General features: G+C 43.5%; 2 protein-coding genes across 2 annotated transcripts; one reads left to right on the forward strand and one right to left on the reverse strand.

Moving 5' to 3' along the window:
* The first annotated feature begins 14 nt into the window (after window positions 1-14).
* ttc38 (tetratricopeptide repeat domain 38) lies at window positions 15-9876 on the forward strand. Its single transcript, XM_076171965.1, has 15 exons — window positions 15-98; window positions 325-402; window positions 497-578; window positions 2879-3050; window positions 4232-4405; window positions 4866-4941; window positions 5181-5300; window positions 5397-5456; window positions 5683-5721; window positions 6117-6198; window positions 6483-6648; window positions 7640-7799; window positions 8157-8230; window positions 8594-8696; window positions 8837-9876. The coding sequence occupies exons 1-14, from the start codon at window positions 69-71 to the stop codon at window positions 8679-8681; spliced, it is 1401 nt and encodes a 466-aa protein (XP_076028080.1). The 5' UTR covers window positions 15-68; the 3' UTR covers window positions 8682-8696; window positions 8837-9876.
* A 266-nt stretch (window positions 9877-10142) lies between these two features.
* On the reverse strand, window positions 10143-17364 carry tspan33b (tetraspanin 33b). The gene is made up of 8 exons (XM_076140498.1): window positions 17269-17364; window positions 15289-15346; window positions 14915-15042; window positions 14641-14715; window positions 13412-13507; window positions 12862-12990; window positions 11519-11680; window positions 10143-10211 (listed from the first exon to the last, which is right to left on the reverse strand). Exons 1-8 carry the CDS (start codon window positions 17362-17364, stop codon window positions 10143-10145), a joined length of 813 nt encoding a protein of 270 aa, XP_075996613.1.
* Window positions 17365-25094: the final 7730 nt, after the last annotated feature.

Below are 25094 nucleotides of genomic sequence, written 5' to 3' on the forward strand. Positions count from 1 at the left end.
ACTCTTCCTTGTGTACAATAAGAAGTACCGAAACAAGTTTGATTACACTGCTGGTTTGGAGTTGACAAATGAGTGCTTCAAGTTTCAGAGACTGTGCGGTGAGTGACGTTGGTTTAAATTAAACGTAGAAGGTAAATCACGCATCCGTTTAGAATAACATTAGAAAGCTTCAACTGAGCGTAAACTCGTCAAATTCACGGTGTATTTGTCAGCGTTTCTGGGGTTGACATGAGAGCTTCTTGACAGTATTAGTACATTTAGCTCAGCTTTGTATTGTGATATTATAAAAATAACTAACACATATGTCACTTTTGGTCTTTGCAGGCGTGGAGGGCAGAAGGTCTTCCATTGTCCACTAGCAGCAATGAAGCTTGCAAACTATACGACGCTCTTCTCACTCAGGTAACACACCAAGGAACACTGTTGTTTTTGTCAATATCCCAAAGTAAATATGAGCCTCCTTACTGAAACACTTTGTATTTTGTTTGGCACCCAGTATGTGACCTGGCGTAATGATGAAACCCTGGGTGGAATGGAAGGATGCATGTCTGCTATTAAGGCAGCAGATCCCAATTTCGGTAAATAGAAATTTGTTCTATATAACCTTAGTTAGTCCTGACAAAATAAGGATTTCTTCTTCTGTTCTTTCCTCTCCACTTTTGTCCTTATTTTCTAAAGATTTACTTTCTTCTGCAATTGCTGTGAGGTAGATATTGACAATGTTCCTTTCCAACAACAAAATTACTAAGAGATTAGTACTATTTTTGATGTGGATGTGAGTTGTACCTCACGCCACATGAAACTATAGAACTAGATAAGACAGTCACTATCAGAGTACAACACCTGCTGTGATTGTAACAGAATCCTACATAACGATGCTGTGCTTGTAATGACAGCGAGCTTATCTATTTTATCAGGGTCCTTTGTTCCCCAGTTTAATGCTCTGTTAAGACACAATAAGTAAACTTATCAGCAGGTTTTATGTTGTCAGGGATTCATTTTACCACAGCCCTGTGTTCATCAAAAAAGTCCATTCTTATTTTCTAGTATGTAAGTAAGTAAGTATGTAATATGTGTATTTAGTTTTGTGCATAATTTGGTTCCAATTACTGTAGGTTCCACGCATTCAAATCAAAGTTACATTCCATTTGGGAGGAATGACAATGTTCTGTATACCCTGATAGGCAGGATCTATTTATGTAGATTTTTATTGATTTTATTTTTAAACAGCACTGCAGTCTCATTAAGTGAATTCAGAGCTGCTGAGCGGCTTTCAGGTTCCTATTATTGGCTATATTGTGCTGGGGAACCTAGGACCCTGGGAACAGGAATTTCACTCCAAATGAGGATGTGTGAGCCAGAGAAGAGCTCTGAGCTCCATGATACACCTTCAGTGTCTTGTTAAAAAGGTTTGAATAATGTGATGTGACCAGGCACTAAAGATGGACACAATAGACTCAAAACTCTATCCACTGGGACAGAGAAAGAAAAAAAGGAGACCAATTTAATCCAGTCAGCCTCAATGCTGGATGCTGGTAGACGGCAGAGAGAGCAAAAAAAGAATCTGAAGAACAGGTATGAATCTGAACATGCAGGAGATAGAAACGGAAATGACGGATGTTCCCTGGCACAAAAATGATCAGAGACAACACGGGAGAGGCCCTGATGGAAGCAAACAAGACAGAGAAAGCTGGTAAAGTGAATGAGCTTAGAAATACGACTCCCTCAGGGCAAACAGCAATTTGATCTGGTGGGCGATATTTATGGCTTTTTCATTCACTGCCCACTCTGCTGTCAACGATCTTATTTCAGTTCAAAAATTACAAATATTGATGCCATTGCCCTCGAAATGGTCATAGTGGTCTCTCGCAACAAAAAAAGCAAGAGAAAGTAAGAAACATTACAAGAACCTTTTGCGTCTAAAATGTGGAACTAGAAAAAGGAGGGCAATTATTTTATCTCTGGAATTATCAAATACAGTAATAAGTAGTTACTCACTTCAGGCATATTAATTCACCATGACACAGTTTCATCCTTTAGATTGTGAAACCCTGAGCAATACTCTTCTACACATCGAATCTTCTTCCTGCTGTTTTGACACTCTGCCTACACACGTCTTCAAATATGTATTTAATTAGACGACATCAGGATGTACTGCAGATCATCAACGCCTCTCTTTACTCAGACCTTTTCCCAAGGAAAACCAAAAGTTACCAAAAGTTTGTTTAAGAAGAGCAACCCTGGATGCATCAGTAATCAATAACTATAAGCCTATATCTATTCTACACTTCTTGGAAAGCTAATTGGGTAAAAAGGTGAAGAAACTTACTTTCTTGGCCAACTTCTACAATATTCTCTAGTCTGGATTTGCATATTAGAGATACTGCTCCAGTTTAAGTTCAGCATGTGCCTTATGAAGCAGGATTTCAGAAGATCAGAGTAGCTCTAACTCTCAACTCCTTCAAATCAAGGCTTCGAATGTCCTGTTTGCTATCGGGAGCCGTTCATTTGTTTTGTTTTGATTTATACATCCTGGACTTTTCTGCTTTCCTTTTAATCATGCTTTAAACTAATATGGTCACGCCTTTCTAAAGCAGCTTCGGATTGCCTTTTTGTGTGAATGGTGCTGTAAAAATAACCTGAAGCAGCACGGATCACGTGATTCATACATGGAACATCGGTATAAATGACTTTATTGTAGTCTCATTCTCCTCAGCGGTCAAAGAATACAATCAACAATGCGGCCAGGGAATACAAAGAAGAGAATACTTGCACGACATAATTCCACTTGTGCAAATGTGACACACAAACCACTATACTGCTTTATCTAAACCCAAATGAATGATTGAATGACCTCTGTTATCTGCTTCTCCTGTAGTTATGGGCCATATGATCAGCACAGGGCTGGAGCTGATGGGCGCAGGGAGTTCAATACGCCTGAATGAGCGCCTGGCCAGTAATGTTAGGCGGACCGTGGAACTGGCCAGCAGCCAAGACATCACCCCCAGAGAGAAGCTCCACGTCAAGGCCATGGAACTCACCTCCCGCGGGTGAGAAGCAGAGCCATGTCACCAGGAAAACACACAGTCACAAACCAAATCAACTCAAACGTATTTGTATCACCTAATGTCTCAAAGGGGAAAACTCCCAAAACCTATAATTGTATAAGGAAAAGGAAGAAAGAGGCAATTCAGACAGATCCCATCTTCTCAAAGGGCCAAGAGGAAACACAGGTGGGAAAATGCAATAATACTGCAAAAGTACAGCAAAAAGATGTAAAGGGAGATGAATGAGTATCATCTTACTAGCTGACCTCAATGGGGGTTCTTTGAAGTAATATAAAGTGGCCATGTACATTCATCTCACCAATATTTTGAAATATTCTCAAGCCTTCAGGGATGCAAAGATCGAGGTTTGAAATCACAAACACAGCAAAGCCGAAAGACGAAGAAATTAACCCAAAACACCAAAACACGAAGATGGCAATATAAGGAAAAGTAAAGTTTCAATCATGCATTCCTAATAAAAGCATTCAACCTTAATCATGCCTTTAATGATTGGTTTGCTGAAAATACCCAGAGGCATTAGATGACGGAGTTTCAGAAGCTGCTGTAAATGACTGCAGAAGACTGCAGTAGCCGATCTGCAACCAAGTTTTACAGGCTCAGTATTCCCTTTGGGGAGCCGTTGCTGAGGTTGGGCTCCAGAGTGAATTTAATCATTTTCAATCTCCCTGTGAGCAGAATGTAAATCAACCAGCCTCTTTAACACTTACTTGATTACACATTTAGATGAGTGTGAATTTTGCATGATGTAAAATTTACTGTTCAAGCCGCAAAAAATCGGCATTAATTGCAAAGACGTAGACACCTGCTTTTCAAAAACAGTAAATCATAGAGCATGGTTAGACTTTCATGTGACTTGTAACCATTTTCTTGTATCTGATCACGCTAGGCTGCATTTAGTGGCATAGCGTTCTATTCTAGATTCTAGAAGTCGCATGAAAACACGAGTAAAACCGCAAAAATATATACGACATTCAATACATTAACCAAAACACACATATTTTACTCTTGCCTCATTATCGTCTGTAAAAAACCTCAATTAGTAAACCTGGCCCTTATATTTCATCCCCCTCTCTCTGCTGGGCTCATGGCAGATATAGTGAAGGATCTGTGATTCATACCACACAGCTGGGCCCGGCTTTAATGGTGACTCATGTTTCTTGCAGGAATTTCTCCCAAGCCTGTGATGTATGGGAGGACATTCTGGTGGAGCACCCCACTGATATGTTTGCTCTCAAGTTTGCTCATGATGGATACTTCTACCTGGGTGCCCAGACCCAGATGAGGGATTCTGTGGCCCGAGTGTTGCCTCACTGGAAACCCCACATGCCTCTATCCAGGTACGGGAGTCCTCCTTTCGGGCATTTCTAACGAAGTTGCGTTAACAGAACACAATTCACACAAGCTCATGCAAAGTTAGATACTGACATTACCGGTTTGGGTTCAGATTGATGAGTGGTAGCGGTGTATGTGTGTGTGTGTGTGTGTGTGTGGTTGGGGTTGTGGTACTTAGAGGGGAAAGTAGAATGTGTGCCTGGATGAATCGGTTGAGAAGCCAGCAATGATAGAATTGTTGTCTCGTGCGAGGTAATTTGTTCCACAGGGGGAAGTCTGGGCTTTCAACCCCAGAGTCATGTATGGGAGGCTGGAAGCGGAGAGCAGAGAGGAGAATATATATTTTTTTAAATCCTATATGAAGTATTGTAAACACTATACACATTTTAACACAACCCTCAAGCCCAGCTGTTGTTTACACTATTGATATGTTGTTCTCTTATTTATTTGTGTGTGTGTGGGCAGATATCTGAATGGAATGTATTCATTTGGTCTCCTAGAGACTCGTTTCTATGACCAGGCAGAAAAAGTTGCCATGGAGGTAAGAGGTTCTTCTCTGCTATAGTTTAGTTGTTCATCGTGTTATTAATATTGTTGTGAAGCGGTGCCGGTCGTATCTGCACTACACTGATAATGTCACTTCACTTTGATCAGTGATTTTCTGTCCAAGGCCAAATTTCAAACTGCTGCTACTGGAATGTTTCTTTCTCGTAATAAAATGTAACATATTTCTCAATTTTTGCTTTCAACTCTCTCCCCCCCCCCCTCTCTCTTCTGCAGGGCCTTGCTCTGAATCCAGGTGACGCTTGGAGTGTCCACGCTGTTGCCCATGTTTATGAGATGACAGGAGAGGTGGACAAAGGCTTGAAGTTCATGCAGGGCACCGAGAAAGACTGGCAGGTACTGTAATTGGCTGTTCGTGTTCCGCCTGTTCCCCAGCAGTGCTTGGCAGGGTACACAGTGTACATATTCTAAAATCTGTTTGTCTTATTCCAGGGAAGTGACATGCTGGCCTGTCATAACTATTGGCATTGGGCACTGGGCTTCATAGAGAAGGTAAAGATGATAATGAGATTTCCCAGCCAAGCGCATCGCTGGCAGCACAAGTGTGTGTACGTGTGTGTGTGAGACTTGTATTTATGGTTTACTTCCCCTGGGTTATTTGAAAAGTAGAGTTGATTATGTGGGGAGATTAATGTGTTTGCATCTATGAAACAGACTTTATTACAGTAGACTTTATCACAGTTATTCTAATTAATCTTTCTTGCATTCCTCTCCACAGGGACAGTATGAAGCCGCTCTGGAAATATTTGATAATCAGGTTTGTTAATTAAAAAAAAAAAGGAAAAAAAATCAACTTCTAAGTGATGTTTCAATCTGATTGCTTGTGTGTGTGTGTGAGAGACCTTTCATGTGTCATGGCTGCTCCAATGCATCCAGCATGCAAAGTAATTGCAATGCGTGCAGAAGGAAAGATTGAGCAAACAGGATTGAATTCTATTTGAAGATGTGAGAGGCGAGCAGGACAGCATTTCATCTTATTTATCTAAATGTGCTGCTGTCGAGAAGTAGCGGAAAAATATGGAACTCTAAGCACTGTGATGTCCTGGACTCTTACGTTATCACAGCTCAAACTCATGAAGGGCTGTCCATCAACATGTAATATCTATGTATAGTAATATACATAACAGGGAAACTTTGTCCTGTTCTTTCAAGGTATCCGGCTGCTTTAAAAAGAGCGGATCCATGTTGGACTGTGTAGATGCCAGTTCACTGCTCTGCCGGCTGGAAATGGAGGGTAAGATGGAAGAAGCTCATGTCTTTTTTATGACTAAGACGTTACAAGCTGAAAAGTCAATAAAGTTATTCTGGTCATGAGTGAAACTGCTCATGTGGAGAGATATGATCTAGAATAGATTACTACACTTCACTCATCTCAAAGCTCCAGAGAACTGATTGGAAACCTGTACAATTCTAATGTTAATCAGAATTAATATTGAGTTATTGCGCGTGGTCAAATAGTTTTTGTTGTCATTTTGCTGTGTCTGCATCGGTGATTGTACTCTTGTGTCTGCGTCCTAGGTGTTAATGTGAAGGATCGTTGGCGGGAGCTGATCCAGGCAACATTGCCTCACAACGACGATCACGTGACGTTGTTTAATGACCTCCACTTCCTCATGGCGTCGCTGGGCGCTAACGAGACCGCCGCCGCTCAGCGTCTGCTGGAGGGCCTCCAGGAATTGGCTAAGTAAGTTCCACACCATTTCTTCTCTTCAGCGCACACCTCGACACACTTGTCAGCCTTATGTAAGACTCGCGCGGTCCATAATGGAAAAGTGGGACAGAAGCGGGAGTGAGCGCAGGATGGAGAGATGCAGAGAGGGAAGGCAGGATTCCGAGCTGCGGTCCATCTAAGAGACCGGGGTATTCCCTCTAACATGAGTTGTACTAGCAGCCGCAGCCCTTGTGCGTGTTAGTGGTTATAATTTGTTCTGGCATCCTGACCACACACACAGCCCATGCTTTCAATTTTCACCAGCACAGCGCTCACACAGAAGCTGCCATTTAAAACCAGCTCTATAAAATGCTCGTGTTTTTGCTCTTACATAACATAAAGGATGCCTGTAAAGTTTGTGAATGATGTACGCTTGGGGAAATAGAAGCTCTTTGGAGTGAAGAGACTTCTCCTAACCTCACTTGTACTCTGTGTCATGCAGCCTCTGTGAGGTGTTGAGGTTCACATTTATGTAATCTCATCACTTATGAATACCGTTTGTTATTTTTATTTGGCAATTAGCCTGAAAGGAACCTAATCTTATTGTGATGAGAGTTCACTGTCTTCTTTTCAGGCAGGCATCAGAGTGTAATTGTAGAATGTTATGGTTGAAGTGAATCCTGTCGAGTAATACTGGAATTCACTTAACTCTGCAGAAACATAAATCTAGGGTGCATCTTGTTCATTTTCAGACTTCTATAAAAGTTTAAAAAAGAGAGAAATGTCATGTTCAGTCATGGCTTTATTCCAAAGCTTGAAGTTCTACTCTCAAATTATTCAGTGATGACACTTCTTTGGCAAACCTTGAATAAACATGGAACAAGGGAACTAATCTCTTTTTCTTGTTAGATTTACTCAAATCATCCATGCAAGATTTATTCCCCCAAAATCTCTACACGTTTCTTAACTTTCCTTCTTCTCCAGTGAATCTTCTTTCGAGTTAAACCGCTGCTTCACTTCACAGAGATCCAGGGGACAATTGCCAACATCAAAAGGCTTCGACTGTAGGCATACCAATGTGTCAGGCTTTGATGGAATACTACCAGGGCAACTACAGCCGAGCCGTGGAGATGCTGCACCCCGTGCGCTACAACATTGTAGACATAGGGGGCAGCGATGCGCAGGTAAGGGGCAATGGGAAACCAAAGTGCTCACAACAAACCCAACCTGTGCATACACATTCTGCCTGGAGACTTTGTTTTCTCCTGTGTTTGTGACGCAAACAGCGGCTGTTGTAAGTGAAGCGTGAAGAAGCTGTGCAGCCACTCCGTCCATCTGTTTACCAAACTCTACATACGACTCTAAGGATGTATAGCTCAGCGCGCCAACAGATGAATAATGAATCACAGTGATGGATGCTGATGGACTCCATGCATCTTGTGTTCTTTGTGTCCATGAAACCGTTCCCCAAAGTGTAGAATCTATATTCCGCGCCGGGCCCCTTTTGTGTTTCCTAATGGCCGCGTGCTTGTTGTTTGCAGAGAGACGTCTTCAATCAACTGCTCATACACGCGGCCATAAAGTCGGAGAAGGAGCACGACCAGAAGCTGGGAAGGTAATGCACCGCTGGGAGTTGATCTCCAGCACAGTGTGGGTTCTTCACTGCCCTCCGTGATTTTGTGTGAAAAGCTACTGAGGGAATTTAAGAATAAAGGGAGAGATATTGCACCGCTTCTACCGCTGGATTTCATCATGGTGCTGCATAGCTGCTGTTGGGGGGTTTTCCGTCCACTTCAGCTCTCATATATAGCATTTGTGTTGAGAACCTAAGCCGCACGCCGGCATTATATAACCCCCCCCCCCTGTCTGTACACTGTGTTACACTTTCATTATCGATCATATTAGCCTCTCAGCTTGTAGTCTCCGGGAATCCATCTTCACCTCTTTGTTCTGTCCGTGTTCCCCTGCATTCCTCCAGATGTCTTCTGGTGGAACGTGACGCCCTGAAGCCCAACTCCCCGCTGACCCACCGTCTGATGCAGAAGGCCCTGGTTCTGCATGACTAGACCAACCACTGCAAGGTGCACAGGGGAGTTTACTTAGAAATGAAAACAAGGCAACATAATAATCTGATATGTTCAGCTTTTGAATTACCTGCACCAGCATTACTTCAGCTCTCTACTATTGGATCGATTCCAACTATGTTTCAATCTTTTTTAAGAATCCACAAGGGCCTCCTCACCACCGCCACCCCCCCTGCTGTGACCTTCTTCCTGTCAGTCTTCCTGTGTTCTGTTCCTTTATCACTGACAGTGATTTGAATGCAGTGTTGTGATGTCATTGCTGTAATTGAGGTCAGGCAGTCTAGGATGTCCTGTCGCGGGCCTCTGGGCTCGCTCTCCCACGCCGAAAAAATCACTCGGCCCACCTAAATTCAGTAGTTAAGGTGATTTACTCGCTCATTATCTTGCAGGAGCTTAGCCCCCAGCTAACTCTTAATTATTAGCTGTTCCCCTTTCGCCGGTTGTGTCCCCAACTGTTTTAATTATAGCGTTATTCAGCCCAAACAAATCCCAAACAAACCTCGATCCCTCTCGCCGTAGCAACGATGGAGCTCAAAGGTTTGTTTTCATATTACCAAAAACAAGTTCCAGTTTGGCTTTTATCATCAGAATCTCCTCTGCTGATATTAATGAATGGACTTCCTCTGGATTCTGAGGACGCTTGACTGACGAAGTCAAGGACGCAGAGGAGAGAAGGACAGTGAACGCCTCACAGCTTCACACGGGCGCGGCACTTTGATCTTATGGTTTTGTTCACATAATTTTAAATTCCTAACACATAAAAATATATTTCTTTTGAAAGTATGCCACAGTCATCAAGTTTTTGAGGTCAGAGCCTTCAGAATATGGAACAATTTCAATTTCCTGCCAAGACGGCAGAGACCTCATGAAACCTTTAAATCCCAACTTGGTCGCAAATTAATTTGTTCATTCCTTTTCAATTCACTCTTTAATGTTTATTCATCAAATGCTTACACACACTGATTGACTCTCATCATGTATTCCTGCCGTTTCTTTGTGCGTTCATGGGTCAACCGTGTTTTAGAAATGGAAATCTTAACTGCACATTTGAGATTTGTAATTTTTGCCAGATTCTGCACATTTTCTTTCCCTTGTGAGGTAAAATCAGGTGAAGCTTTTTGACGAATGATGATTTATCCTGAATGTTCAAATAAATCTTGCACTTTCTTGTCTTTCACCAATTTTATTAGCAAACATTCAATAAATAAACACATGTCAACTCAAAAACATACCCAGAAGACAAAGCCTCAGAACAGTCCCACCCAAAGCAACCTGCCAGAAAAATTGACTGCAAAAAAAGGCTGAAGCCGCCGTGGTGTTAAGTCAAACTGCTATTAAAGAAGGAGAAACGCACTTCAGAGTTGCACTTATGGGTCAAAGCGATGTCCTTGCAGTTGTCAGAGGAGTTGAGTACTTGTTCCTTCTCACCTCCTCCTCCTCTTCTCACAACACTGAGGTAATTTCATCCTGGATCTGTGTGATCAGGATCTGCGAGAGGACGATGCCTGCAATCTTAAAGGACAAGAAGCAGCCGTGTCAGATCACATAACAAACTCTCAGTAAGTGGACAGACTGTACTGTGTCTCAAGGTCCCTAGTGGACGGTGTTGCCATGCTCATGCCGGCCGAGGGACGAATGAACATTCCTCATGAATAAGAGAAGTCTGGTTGGACAGAGCTGCTCGTTAAAGCTGCCAGTTCACATTTACAGCATCGACTCTTTGATTACACACACCCAACACTTTGTATTTAGTCACAGTGGTTTTAATGGAAGCTTTGATATAAATGTCTCTAATTGCGCACACAAAGCTGCCAATAATGTTTTTAGTGAATTTGATCCCCAATCAGCAGCCAGGCAAGAGAAAAACAAAACATCAGAACATCCGATTTTTCCGCACTTTAAAGTAAATGGAATATTAATGCAATTGTTTTGACAGGACTCATAGGTAATTCATATGCTTCCTCCTCAGCGGAGTCACCGGGGATCTAATCAGATATGTGAGCGGCAGAAAATCAGGCTGAGGCAACGCTAACACGGGCAGAAACATCTCAGCTTGCACACCACAATGATTCCACTTCTGTCACAGTGTATTCTCTCTCTCACACTCCGGCTCTAAGTGCTGATATGATCCCTCGGCTTTGGTTAACGTTTCTTATTTCAATCTATTGCAGCGTTGATCAGACTGAGATGTGCGGTCATGTAGGAATGAATAGTTTCCATATAACAGCACCACACATGCACTTCTGCCTGGGTTGCACATTAACCTGCACTCCAGTCTAGAACCCTGTAATAAGTGAGTAATGTGCAGTGTGCAGTTAGATTCCCTCTCCCTCTCCCTCCCTATTATTCCTGCTACAGGTACAACTTCCTATTTGGACTCGGCTCTGTTTCTGTGGCTACATGTTCACTGTTTTTTGTATAACTGAAGCTTTTTTTGGGGGGCGTTTGCTGTGTAAATATTCTCTCTTTAAAAAAAAGCTCCAGCCTCTGCAGAGTATTTATTGGAAACTTTGTGTTTTGTCTGTATCTGGTGCACTCCAGGCAAGGTTGAACTCCTGATTGATGGAGTGTTTCTGTGAGAACTCCTTTGCCCATCCAAGGCACCGACTAAGTTTTCCTTTTAAAGAAGTTGGGCACATCAATATGTTGATCGCTGCACACTCTCAGTCTGGTGCGCCTCCATTTGATGCCCATATTGACCGGTGTGTGTGTGTGTGTCTGTTTGTGTGTTTTCCGTACACATGGCAGAGGGCTGTGCTCAGTTGCTCATTAGCACAGCCTGTATCAATGCATTGGCTAAGTGAGCTTGTAGGGTTTACCTGAGGCAAGGCCAGACCCAAGGCCAGAGCCCCGACCAACAACAGATGAGACTCGATCCATATCACCGCTCTGTCCGCACAGCCCGCCGGATAGATGGACTTTGTTGCCTCCGGGAAGTTCTGAGTTTGAGCCCCGAAACCGCACATCGTGTTGATCACCGCCTGTGAGCCAGACGGACAGCATCAAGGTCAGACAGACGCAGCTACAGAACCTCTTTGACCACATAAACCTGAAATACTGGAAGGAGTTCAGAGGATCGTTTTGCAAGCCGCCCTTGTTTGTTGTTTGGCATTTGACGTAGACATTAAACATTTAGACAGCTAAGCGAGAGATGGAAGGAAAGCGGAATGAAAACAGCAGGACAGAGAGATAGAGACGCTGTAATCCACCGCAACTAAATTCACTTGATGTGATGCGTTGAGGCCGATTCCTGCAGTAAAAGCGTGCAGTTGCGGCGTAGAAACAGCAGGCCGCAGCACCGCATCAATTCATCACCTCATTAATTAATTGATTTTTCACCCCTGTAGAAAAAGGTTGCCCTGATCCGTCCCCTGTCCCGTCTGATGTTTAATCAATATCAGTGTGACGGATCTACATGCGCCACGCACTGATCTCACTGTGGCTGCGGCCCTGGATGCCGGTGAGTGCAGCTGTACGCGTCCGTGCACATGTGTGTGTCTGTACACTGTTTTACATATAAACTGTTTGTGTGCCGTCATGCATTCTTATCTGCACACGCTTCAATATTCATGCACGTGTAAGCATGTGTTCCCATTTGTTGGTGCATGTTTAGTACGGGGGTATAGATAGGAAGAACATCATGAGAGTGGACCTGCTGTTCCTACTGCAGGATGCCTATAGAAAACATGATCATAACACTGTTTCTTTGTTGTTAGTTGGTTTTGTTTGAGGCATTTTCTTCTCCCATTAAAGTAGGATTGTGGATTCATCGCCCCCACATGCAGATGGAGAGGATTCATGGCCCTACAGTGGGAGCTATTAGGAGAGGACCGTTATCTTTGTTCCGAATAAAAATGCGTTCCGACATTGACCTGAAGCCGCTGCTACAGTCTTGAGTTAGACAATTCAAGCTCAGTGTTTTTAAGTAAATATGTTCCCTCTGTTCTTTCACAGGTTTTCTGATTATGTAGCAGTAACACTCTGTAGCTTCTTCAGGTCTGAGTCGGTGTTGGACAGGTGTTTTTTGTGTGGAAGAACCTTTACTTTACCGTCTCATGTTCCTCTGCAAACCTGCCCTCTTTTATTTTGTGGAAATCATTTTTAAATCAGTTTACATCATAAACTGCATGTTGTGAGACTTGTGAGACAAAGTTGAGCTCACCTCTCCGGGAACAGGAGTGCAGCAGGAGTAAGGAACAGCGCAGCGCTCTGAACTGGGGTTTTCCTGTGTGCAATTGAAGTACAGATTCCACGACCAGTCTGTGTAGTTGTTCCAACCGCAGCACTTGAACTGAGTGAAGGGGAGAGAGAGCGGGAAAGAGAGAGAGAGAGCGAGGGAGAGAGAGAGGAAGAGGGGGCAGTACAGCAGGCATATATTTAGAAACATGGTCTCACACTGCACTGCACTGTACATCCTGACAGTCTGGGCTTCTCCCTGGGGGAATGTCCCGGCTTACAAGTGTGCCAGAGTGTGCAGATGGTGAAGACGCCACAGGAGGAGGAGATGCTGTGGTCTGGGCAGAAGAAGTGACCTCTCACTCAAGCACACTAACTAACATTAGTCTTACGGCTCTGTGGTCACCGGCTGTGGTTTCTCCCCTCAGACATGTTCAATAAACCAGTAGCTGTGTTCATTGTGAAGATGCGTGTGTGTGTATGTGTGTGTGATGTGACTACAGAAACAAGCGCAGCAGTTTTAGAAATGAGAGCACCTCTTTTTGTATGTAATCCATCAGGTTCTGCAGATCCAGATCATCTCTGTAGTGCACGATGGCTTTCTTCATAAACTTCCCCAAAGCATCACGAGTCTGAGAGAGAACGGGAAGATGTGGGAAGTTGGGATAGAGGGAATGTTCACTTGATTTATGCATCCTACACATAGGGCACACACACACACACACACACACACACACACACACACACACACACACACACACACACAGGGTTTGAGCTGCAGTGGTTATTTGAATGTATTTATCACCATAATGTGTAATGTTATTTTAATCAGCCCCACTCCAGCAGAACAAACAACCCCCAGATGAGATATAAAGGCAACGCACTGATTTGATTGAACTGCATTAATCTGAAACTAAATGAGGTTGATTCGGTTATTACATTTTCGTTCCTCTATATATTATTAGCTTTAACCGGTTATAATGACTTAAGGTCCTTTTGTATCGCTCTATATCTCCATTTCTGATGTAATATATGATAATAGACCTACTGTATGCTAATAAGATGACTGAACTTTAAAATTTTATTACGCTTGAAATTGAGTTCCGTGGGCAATTCAGTGAAGGCTTTCTGACTCGCGCTCGTTACAACTGCAGACGGAACAAGTTGTGTTGATAAATACCCTGAGCCGTATCTGAATAGATTGACTTTTATCCTTTATTCTGAATTCCCCTCCCCCCTCCTCCACACACACACACACCCCCATGCTGCTGTCTTTCCACATGGCGTCGACTGTATTTGGGCCTCTGAGCTCCGCCATCCCACCACCCCATGTCATTAGCGGCAAATTCTCCTTGAAGGGATCTGTTGAAATGGAACATTTGGTTCCACTTTGAAGTGCCGAAACATTTGAATCATTTAGCGAGGACGGATGCTGCGAGGGTTGTTAAACTGCTCTGTTAAGCAGCAGGCAGTCAGGGGCGCCGACGGAGAACAAAAGGGAGCGAGAGAAGGAGGTATCATCAAGCACCAGGCGCCTCGTCGCCGCACTCGGACGTCAGGGAACACTGGAGAGGAACGCCGCTGTGTGTTTGGTCCCAGAGCAGTTAGAACGGGATGATACTGTAGCACGTGTGTGAGGGCGATACAGCTCCTGATTGTTGAGGCAGAAAACTACACACCGTTTTTTTCTGATTAATATACGACACGATGGGCCTTGTGTTGGTTTGCTTGCAGAATACACACACACACACACACACTTACACACCTGATCAGAGTAGAAGAAGCCCAGAACTGCTATGGCCAACTGGATGAGGAAGACCAGCGTCAGGCTAAAGGAGAACTAGAGGGAGAGAACACACACACACATACACACACACACATCTGTCTGCCATGGTTGATCTCAGCGGTCCAGAGACACAGTGAGACAAGAGGATTACAAGAAGCCAGTGTGTAATTTCTGATGTGATTGTGAATGTAATTGGAGCCACTGCATTGGAAGCCAAATGCAGTGTTGGTAAAGTGGCTGTCCGGTCTATTACTGTCTTGAGGAGGCGAATGTTTTCCCTGAGAGCTCCGATGCAACCACAAAAAGTGATGAAGAACATGACCACCCCCACCACAATTAGGATGACAGCCGGGTCGATCAGGAACGTGTCCCGCACTGTGTCTGACAGAGGGACGGACAGAGACAGAGACAGAGACAAGCCCGTCAATACAGATTCAGTTTATCTTTCTTCTGTTTTTCTACTCTGAAAGTTTTATTTTACTGTTTACATCCTGATGTTATTCCCAGTAAAGCAGCTGAGCTTAATAAAGTGTTTAAATATTTAGTTTCCAGGCAGAGAAACAGAGATTTCCTCAAATGTTTGGACATTCTTTCTGCTTCCGGTTGTGGACTTGTCTTGTTTTGTACCTGTGGCTTTCTGGACTTTGGCGTAGACCCCGATGGCTACAATCAACAGGGAGAGAATCTGAAGAGAAAAGAGGAAAATGGTCAGTCGTTTGCACATTATTTCACCTATCAAAGTCAATTTTCGGTCCTTTTTTTTGTCCTAATTGTGCTTTTACATTCTGGTTTCGAAAAATTCTCAAGATGGTACCAGTTGGCTGTGAATGTATTTGATGTCATAAAAACCAAACATCCTGCAGACAAACACTCCTAAGCCTTTAATAATGCAGAATGTTTCTGCCCAGAGATGTTCAGGAGTCCAAATTTATAAAATTCTGCTGTTAAGACCGAAAAACTCAAAATGAGAACAGAGATTGAGGCAGTGGATATTCAAAGGATGCACGATGTGAGTGCAAAGTTAGTAATATTGTTCTGTTTAAACATCCCAGAGAGACAGAACAGAACCTGACAGTCGTTTGCTTTTCCTCCACTGTTTGCACTGCTGCTGCTGTGCATTAGAGATTTTGTTTCAGTCAATACAGGCGCATGAGGTAGTGTGTGTGTGCGTGTGTGTGTGCATGCGTGTGTGTGCGTGCGTGACAAGGGCTCAATATTTGTTCCTCACTGTGTTGGTGTTGAAGTTCAGCACTTGTTGTTGTTAAGCCGTCTGGAGACAAATAAGGAAGATTCAGGAGAATAACTGTGTAATACGAAGTGCAACGGGGTCAAGATTATGTTTGCAATCGCTGGAAGAGAGACAAAGACAGCATTCTGGTTGCGTACACAACCTATGCCGGCTTTGCAGAGATACTGTTCACGTCGACAAGCGCCGAGGGTGCAAATGTATTCAAGCAGAAACGCAAATTCAAAGACGGCAGTTACAGAAATGTGATCCAGGACTTGGTGTTGATTGCTTCACTTCCTGTCACACGTCACGTCAATTATTATCATTATTATTTATACCAGAGTTACAGATAGTGTCTTGATCGCTAATTGTAGGTGTGTGTGTGTGAGCGTGAGTGAGCACGTTTGACATTTTTGTCTCTGTTGGTTATGAGGATCCATGGAAGAGATCTGATATTTTGCATATCCCTCCCTCCATGTTCAGCGTGTAGCTAAGACACTATGGGGCATTAGTGAAGCTTGTAATCATTGAAACAGATTGTTGACTGGTGTGTGTGTGTGTGTGTGTGCATCTTCATTGTCACTGTGAAAACGTGGGTGTATGTGATGGCAGAAACACAACCAATGTATTCCACCTGTGGTTTCCAGGCTTTTCAAAGGGATGAATCCCCCCCGCCCCCCTCCCCTCCCGGTGGACTGTGTGCAGAGGTGAAAGCCTGAGACCGCATGGACGCGCGCACAAAGGCCTGATGGATTAGAGCTGCAGTGGTCACTTCTGAGCTCCACGGTCACACACAAGCTGCGGGCTGTGAGGCTGCAGTGGGCTGTTGATTGGTGCTAAACACAGCAAGGCTCCTGCACTGTGTTTTCCACTGTGTACCCCATGGCAAGCTTGTGTAGGATCGGGTGAACAGGCTTATGATGGAGGTGTAGGGAATGAATCGAGCTGCAGATAGGATTCATGCAGCAAACAGTATTCAAACTGTGTGTGTGTGTGTGTGTGTGTGTGTGTGTGTGTGTGTGTGTTTGCGCAAAAACACCTGGCCATTGGAGACGGGACAAAGGCAAAGTGATTGTTTACTAGTTGCATCTGAAATGTGTGTGTGTTCTATAGCATATTCATAAGGTGTAGCACACTCATCTAATAAACTACTGTGTGACATTCAAGTGCCAGGTGTTCTGTTTCATTTATCAACCCTTTTTGCTTGAGAGTCTCTTTTTTTTGGAAAGCTACAACTCCCAAATCCATGATTGCTGGCAATTGATATGCGCAGGAACAGTAAGACTACAGATGTCCCAGCACTCCGGAGCAGCTGTGTTTTGTATGCACTGGCCCGCTCCTCTTAAAACAGATTCCTCCAGGAACATAACTCTACTCACCCAAAACAAGAAGCTGAAGAAGAAGAGAAAATATCGAATCCAGGGGTTGATGTAAGAGAAAGTATCTGCTCGGTTCAGATTCTGGTTCCTGTCCATTGTTATGTCTCATTACATCAACTTATTTACTCCAAAACATTCCCCCGGATCTCCTGCAACCACACCGCCGATCCTCAGCCACCATGTAAGCCAGCAGCTGTGAAGAGGGAGGGTGGGGGACAGCTTGCAGGCTAAAAAAAGGGGGCACGGGGCTTTGACGCTTCCCCGCCATGCTGGTGGGGCCCAGAACCGTCTATGTAGGCCGGCAGGTCCGATTACACAGAAATATCTCCGGGCTGACTGCAGCTGAATGGCTCGTCAGCTTTAGAGCTTTGTCAGCAGGACATTTGTTCCCACACCTCTCTCTCTCTCTCTCTCTCTCTCTCTTTCTCTCTCTCTCTCTCCGTTTCACTGTCTTTTTATTGCCCTGCTGGATTCTGCGACTGGTCTCACACAGGCCCACAGGCACACTGCCCTCTAGTTTCAATGTCAATGTTTATTGCTTCTTAAAGGCTTACGTTCCAGCCCACAAACCTGACAGACGCACTATGCATAGATGACAGTGGACAGAGTCTGGATGGAGACGGCTTGTCGCTAACCGATGCTTTGCAATTTGTTCTCCTGTATCCACAGAGATATTCCCTCTGGTTATTAATGGTAAAGCAGATTTTCAGACAAAATCGCTTCTGCATCCAACAGCAAAGGCATCAGTCTATGATGATGATCATCTATCAAAGTAAGTGGAAGGCTGGTGAGGTAATACACTTTACAGCACAGAGGCGTTCATCCTATAACAGGGGAAAGTATAACATAAATAAATACAATTTGAAAATTGTGAATGTTCAAATAAATTTAATGCTTAACTTAAAATAAACTGAAACTTAAATAAAATAAAGTGAGCAAAAGCTTGAATTTTCCATTTTGCTGAGGCTGTGTGTAATGAAGGAGAGCTCCACACCACCACCTTCTTCCCCTACAGGCAGAAAGGAAGCCAACAAAGACGGCCTGGCCAGCAGGTCTAGAGACCCCCAGGCCTTCTATATGCACATTCAACACCATGAAGCATCTGCCAAGTGCATTTCAAAAATGACTCATGGAGAGACAACATTTACAGACCTTTTGCTCAGAGCGACATGTAAACTGAGCAATTTGAGCTTAGAAATTGCAGCTATTCAGAACAGGGGATTGAAACATGCACTGGGTGTTACATACAAGCACAGTCCTTAGTTTTTTGGGATGACTGCGAGGTCATATTAAGCCTTTTTATATTTGAACTGTTTTATTTTCCTCATACTTGTATGTTGTTGTACTTGTACTTAACAAATGTGTTTAGTCCACAATTATAAACTTATTGTTTAAACTTTTAGTGGTTTGAATGTTTGTTGTGTAACAGTGCAGTACATGCCACTTTAATTCATTACTGTAAGTGTAATACTGCACACTTACACCGCACACACAGAGAAACGTTTATTCTCGCATTACAGCTTGTTTTAAACCATTGGGAAGATGGCAAATTGTTGAAACAAGAAGTGGAATTCTTCTTTGTTTCTTGCTGAGTGCAACGTCCTCGGAACAATAAGTCTAGAGCAGCAGTGTTGTTGCTTACCCATGGAGGTGGAGGCACATTCAGCATCAATATTTACTGAAGTAAAGGGACTTCCCCTCTGCTCACGAAGGCAAACATATAGTCTTTCATTGAACAAACACTTTAACTGATGGTGCCACTCGCTATTCAAATGTACCTAAATCTAAATGTAAATAACATAAAATTAAAGAAAACGTACATGTGACTAACAGTTACTACTACTACTACTAAGAAACAATTAAAGAAACCAATCACAGTAACGATAAAACAGTAAACACAGCACACCAAACATCGCCTCAAGGGATTATATGAAGTCCACAACGAACCATTATCCCCAAACACGCTACAATATTTTACTTGTGTGCTCATTGTCACCATAGTAGCTTTTGTAAGTTGCTCAGATAATGGTGGTTGATATAATACTATTGATCCATGCCATATTGTTGGGTCTCATGCTTCTGTAATGGCCTTATTAAAAATATGCTCAGTATTTCATTTACTTAAAGTTTCAATTAATACAGTTGGGCTACAGAAGCACAAACATCACAATAATCCTTTTTCCCAACTCTGCAAAAGATAAACAAAGCATGACTATAAATTATGGCAAGAATGAATTCAAAAGTAGTGTATTGAGCATTTTTATTTCAAAAGCACTGCAATATGAACAAAAGTGCAATAACATTTGGTTGCAAACGATAAACTAAGTAAATAAATTGCGTCTAAGTTCGGTGTGTTGAACAATTTCCAAGTATGGGATCAATAAAGTACACAACTAATTGTTAACAGAACAATCAGAAATAGTAAGAAGTAGTAGTAGTAGTAGTAGATGTTATATATGATGTTAACATCATATACATCGCCTATAATAAAAAGAAATTCTACTGTGCACCTTTACTGCGCATACCGGAAATGACTATTGCTCACTCATCCTAAGCACAGCAAGCAGATCCAAAAGTCTTTACTGCGCACCTTTTCTGCGCATACCCGGAAATGTCTTTGCTAAACCGTTACCGTAAAGACTGTAAACGCGGCGCCGGTCGCAATAGAGAAGTCCCGTCTGTAAAATCACTGCCTTCTGTTTTGGCCGTAGGTCCGGCTTCTGGGTACGGACCCGGATCGCGGTCCGCCTGTCCACCTAGTTCCTATAAGGTAAAGCTGATGTAAATGTATCATAATTCAGCTAAACACTCAAGAGTCACTTCAGGCTCTCAACTTTCTGAGTTGCTCAAAATTCATAAATGAGTTCTGAACTGTCCTTGGCAGTAGACTGCATGTGAATACTTAATCCCAGAAATGTTCTTTCATTAGATCAAGTGTCTCCTGTGGAGTGACCGGCGGCTATAACGTCCCTCAGGCCCGACAGTGTCTTTGTCTATCAGAGGCACATCAAGACTTAATAAGACTGCAGAGCACCCTGACTTTAGTCTTCTGACAACAGTTTGGCCGCCTCCATTATGCAACCAATATTATTTTGTGTTGTTTTTCAAAAGGCGCTGCAACATTTCTCTCCCTGGATAATAAACCACACAAATAGTCCCTCGTACAAAACCCAATCTATTTCACAGGGATAAGCAATGACACGCCAATACATTTAACACGTCTGTTCAGACTGAAGTTTGGAAACAACAACCCCAGCATGGTTGGATTAGGTTGCTTATTCATGCCACTCTGAGATCTGTCTTAGCATTCATTTCAGCGCCTCACTGTTGGATATGAAGAGTTCTGTCTTGCCAGGGAAGCTTATCTCAAAGACTGATTACCAGCCTCACCAGAGGAGAGATGAGACTCACTCAGGGGCCTGCGATTAGAACAGCTTGAATGAGACTTTGGGCAGGAACATCCAACTTAGAGAACCTCATGAATGTGAAAGGAGATGACCAGGTGGCTGCAGCATTAATGAGTTTTAGAAAGCTGCACCTGAAAAGGCCCTAAAAGGCTCCTTCAGGTTGCCAATGGATCAAAGTGGCAGACGGGTGAAGTCTGAAGAGCCAAGATTTGCTCAGAGGCACATTTCACTGCAGATAGAAGAAGCCAACAATGAGAAACAGACGAGCAGCCCCCTTAAAGCAACATACAGTACATAAGGTTGCTGCTCCACTGTTTCATCTTTACTAGGAACATGGCAGCCAAATACTCTACACCTTATTAAACCATTGCAAATAATCAACTGCACTCAAGGGCACCATGCTTCACATACTCTCCACTTACGCTCACACAGCAACCTTGTGCTGCTCTCAGTAGGGTTAATTACGCACTCTGGCTGAGAAGCTCATGAGGCAGCAGGGAAAACATGAGAACGGAATCTAGTAGAGGCGAACGCATGGCCACCTGAGCAAATGTTTGCAATCCCAGTAGTGCATCCTAATCATGCATCTTTCTTTGGAGACTCAACAGCTCAACCATGTTCGGCTGCATCTCTTCTCTTGGCTGGAGCTCTTAAGTCTGGCATGCACGTGAAGAGGAGACACAACCTTTTTCCCATCTGGAGCTGCATTGGGAGGCCGAGGTTGTTTGAGGATCTGTAAGCGAGAGTGCAGTTCAGCCTGGAACTCTGCCTGCGGGTTGCAGCGTCATCAAAGGTTGCATCCTCCTTCCAGCCATAAAGCGCCGCATCCACCTCCTTCCTCTTTACTCTTTTACTGTTTCGGCTCCTCCTCCATAGGAACAGAACAGCCAGTCCTGATGTCGGCACAGCAAAGCACAGGTTGCTTAATAGTCCCACTCAGACAGGGAATTAGAGGGAGAGTTGCACGCACTCTATTCAGAGGGTGACACCATTACGGCTGTACAGTGCTGTATGAGGACACAAAAGTCCATAATTGTGGTAATCTCAACCCACGTGGATGAATCAGGCGCATAAGCGATCGACGAGCTCTCCCTGGTCAGAACTGAGCTCTCGCCACCGTGGCTGCTGCTTTGTTAAGCCCTCTTAGTCAGGATTGACAATCAGCTTCTGAAAGTAACATTTGCGATCTAGAGGTCTAGGGGTTCCCAAACTTTTCCATGATAAGCCCCCCCCTGCATGCAGGCAGTTTACATATGCCTCACCTTTTAGAATGACAATCAAACCAGAGAACAGATTGAGAAGAGTTCCATCTAAGTGTCTCAACTTGAATGACAGCCTTTGGGGTTGATGAGATACATTTTGCCTGAGAGCGAAGAATGAAATGTCAAAATCTTCCAACCCCTGTAATAATAACCAAGAAAAAAATGTGTTATGGGTTGATTCCAGTCATTTTATTTCAGTACATGTTACTCATACAAAATAATCTGTACAAAGGCTAAAATAGGTCAATTTTTTTTGCATAGAAGGAACAGGGATGTCAAACAAAAGCCAGGATTAAATGGTACAAGAAAGTCCACTCACGATCACACAGGTGGGGAATTAAAATGAGGTGAATCAAGAGATAAAGCCCAGTAGAAAAATACTTTGCTGCTCGCTCCAGAAACCGGCGACTGTTCCCACTTTCATCATCTCCCGTTTGACTCCCTGTTCAACCGTTTGTACTTCCTTCCTGATGTAATTCCTTCCTGTTTTGTTATTTTGAATAATGGAGCCATTTTAAGGGTGATGCCATCCTCTTCCATTCATTTACACACCATGGAATCTGCTGTGACACCTCTACACTACACTACGCTCTCCCTCGCCAAATAAATCTCCTCTTCCAAACCCCAAACGTTCTCTCAAGCTGTTCAGGCTTCAAACTCTTTTTAAATAAACACCGTGTTTATAATGCACAGTGACACAGGAAAGGAGAAAAAAAACATGGAAAGCATCACATTATCAAACATGAAAGGCAATGAATGTAGGGGAGGAGGATTTTGTGACACTCTTTTCCTTTATTTAAAAAATAGCTGTTTTAGAGAAATGACGAGTGTAGACATTTAGAGTGCGTTCACACGTAGCAGAGAACTCCACAGGACAAGGCCGGCAGTATCAGACGGTGCCGGGCAGAAGAACACAACATCAAACCCACCATTTTGTCGAGCGTACGTGTTTTCCTCACTGCTCAGGTATTCCAGGGAGGAGATTATAGCAATAATGTCTCATAGGTGACAAAAAATAAAGAAACAAAAGCAATTTCTGTGTCTCTTGAAATTCTTCACAGCAGTCAAAACCCAATTAATATACAGTATGTGCAGCCTCCTCCTTTCCTGTCTGCGAGTGCGTCTATGAATGAGAGGGAATTCTTTCATTTCCTTCCAAGACAAAAACAACCTGAAAACGTGTCTTTTTCTACTACAAAATACAAATGCATCCAAATAAAATAGGAAAACCCCTACGAACAAAAAACAGAAAACACAATTTACAATGAATATACACTGCTCCTCAACTTTGGAAGTACAAATAGAAGCAGGGGGAAGAGGGGGGGGGGAGAGATGGATAACATAGAGGGCAAAGGTTACACCAGCAGATGAGAAAGTGACTTTTACAAATGCGCACAATCCAAAGAACACAGATTGTTAGGAAAATTGCAAAACGCCAGTGAATAAAACTGTCGATGCAAATGTAATTCATTTTGGCAGAGGTGCAGAAATAGTACAATGACATTAGTTGTAAAATGAGATATATTTACATCCGAGATTAGGGTTGATACAGTGAGATGAGTTCTGTTATACAGTGTCGGGCTGATGATCAGTTAGATGTTTTCTACACACACTGGCAGTTTGGATCCCAATTGGATTAAAACAAGTCTTCCATCGACTCATGACGAGCAGCGTGGAGAGCATCCTCCTCGCTGACTCTATGTGTCAAACCTGTCGCTCTGTCAATTCAGACTTAATTGCTTTAACTGCCTGTAGCGACGTTAAGACAGAGAGGCGTTTTGCACCTTGCAGAGGAACATTGCAAAGACTAATCCCTTAAGAAACAAACGCATAATGATGTCATGTTCTCACGGCGAGAGGCGGCGAAACAACAAAAAGCAAAAACGAGTCAAACATCCTACAACAAAACGACAGATCTTTGTATAAAAACAACATAGAGCAATGGCGAAAAAGTTGTACAAAAATAACATCAGTAGACAGTTTTTGTTGTTAAAACGGTGGCGTGGCATTGATCTCTGCCATTTAAAGGACGAATAACAGGTTCTTTTCGGATAAAAAGGGTGAAAACCACTTGACGTCGGCGGAGCTAATAGGGAGCCAAGAGGAGGAGATAACAGCACAGATCAGCGGGGACAAAGAGTTACAGAGATGGCAGTATGAGTCTCTGCGTCTGAGCACTTTGCCACTTGCTTTAAAGCCAACACGACACTTCCAAATGCTACAAAATAGCTCAAAGCTCGGGGTGACACAGCGTGATAACAGTGATCTTGCATGTTCAGTGTATGTCACGCTGAGCACCATGGGAACAATAAAACCTTTTGTTATAAATTGTCAGACTGTAAGATGTGGAGTGTGATTCATGTCAGATGAATGTCGGTTGTGTTGTGACACGATGGCAAGCGGGGGAAGAAACAGTGCAGGCAGAACTTACAACCTAGCATCCATCTGTAGCCTGTGTGTGTGTGTGGTGTGTGTGTGTCTGTGTATAGGAGCAGCAGTCAATTTGTGTGATTTTGGTCCTAAATTTCTGACACTGTCTGTGGTAGCAGAAGCGACCAAAATGGCCCATAGCGGGTGTGTGTGTGTCTTCTTCTGCCATCCAGGACCCCGACCACTGTTTCTCTAATTCATGCCCAAACATTTCATCCCAACTGTTCCTACTTTCCACCCAAAAATCTTCCAATCGAGGAGGCGTTTTAGAAGACGCCTCACAGCTGCTCGCAAGACTCCAAAATGGCCGTCTGGCGGTACATTGCTCCAGTGTCAGCGCTGTCAGGTATGTAGAGCCGGGTGTCTGCTGACTGCGGTGAAGCTGAGGCGGTAAATAAAGGATGTGAGGAGAGTTTGTGGAGGCAGCCAAGCGGAGGAGATCTGACCGCTCATGCCTGTGTGTGTGTGTGGTACATCAGCAGCTGTCATGTCACCCCAACGGACACAACCAGAAGAGCTGGAACATATGGGGCCATGTAGTGAATCACAGCCGGGGCCGGAGCTCACGCACATCACAGCGCAAATCTGTTGTATCCCATTGTAAAGAAACAACCTTTGAAGTGTTTCTGCAATTATGTAAATGCTAAATCAATAACAGAGAGGCTAAGAATGATATAAGGTGTTGTTGTTGTTGAGAGGCTGCCAAAGTGAGAGAATGTGAAACGGT

Source organism: Genypterus blacodes, unplaced genomic scaffold (assembly GCF_046128005.1).
Source record: "Genypterus blacodes isolate CSIRO-AG114 ecotype Tasmania unplaced genomic scaffold, CSIRO-AGI_Gbla_v1 ptg000015l_1, whole genome shotgun sequence".
Lineage (NCBI taxonomy): Eukaryota > Metazoa > Chordata > Actinopteri > Ophidiiformes > Ophidiidae > Genypterus > Genypterus blacodes.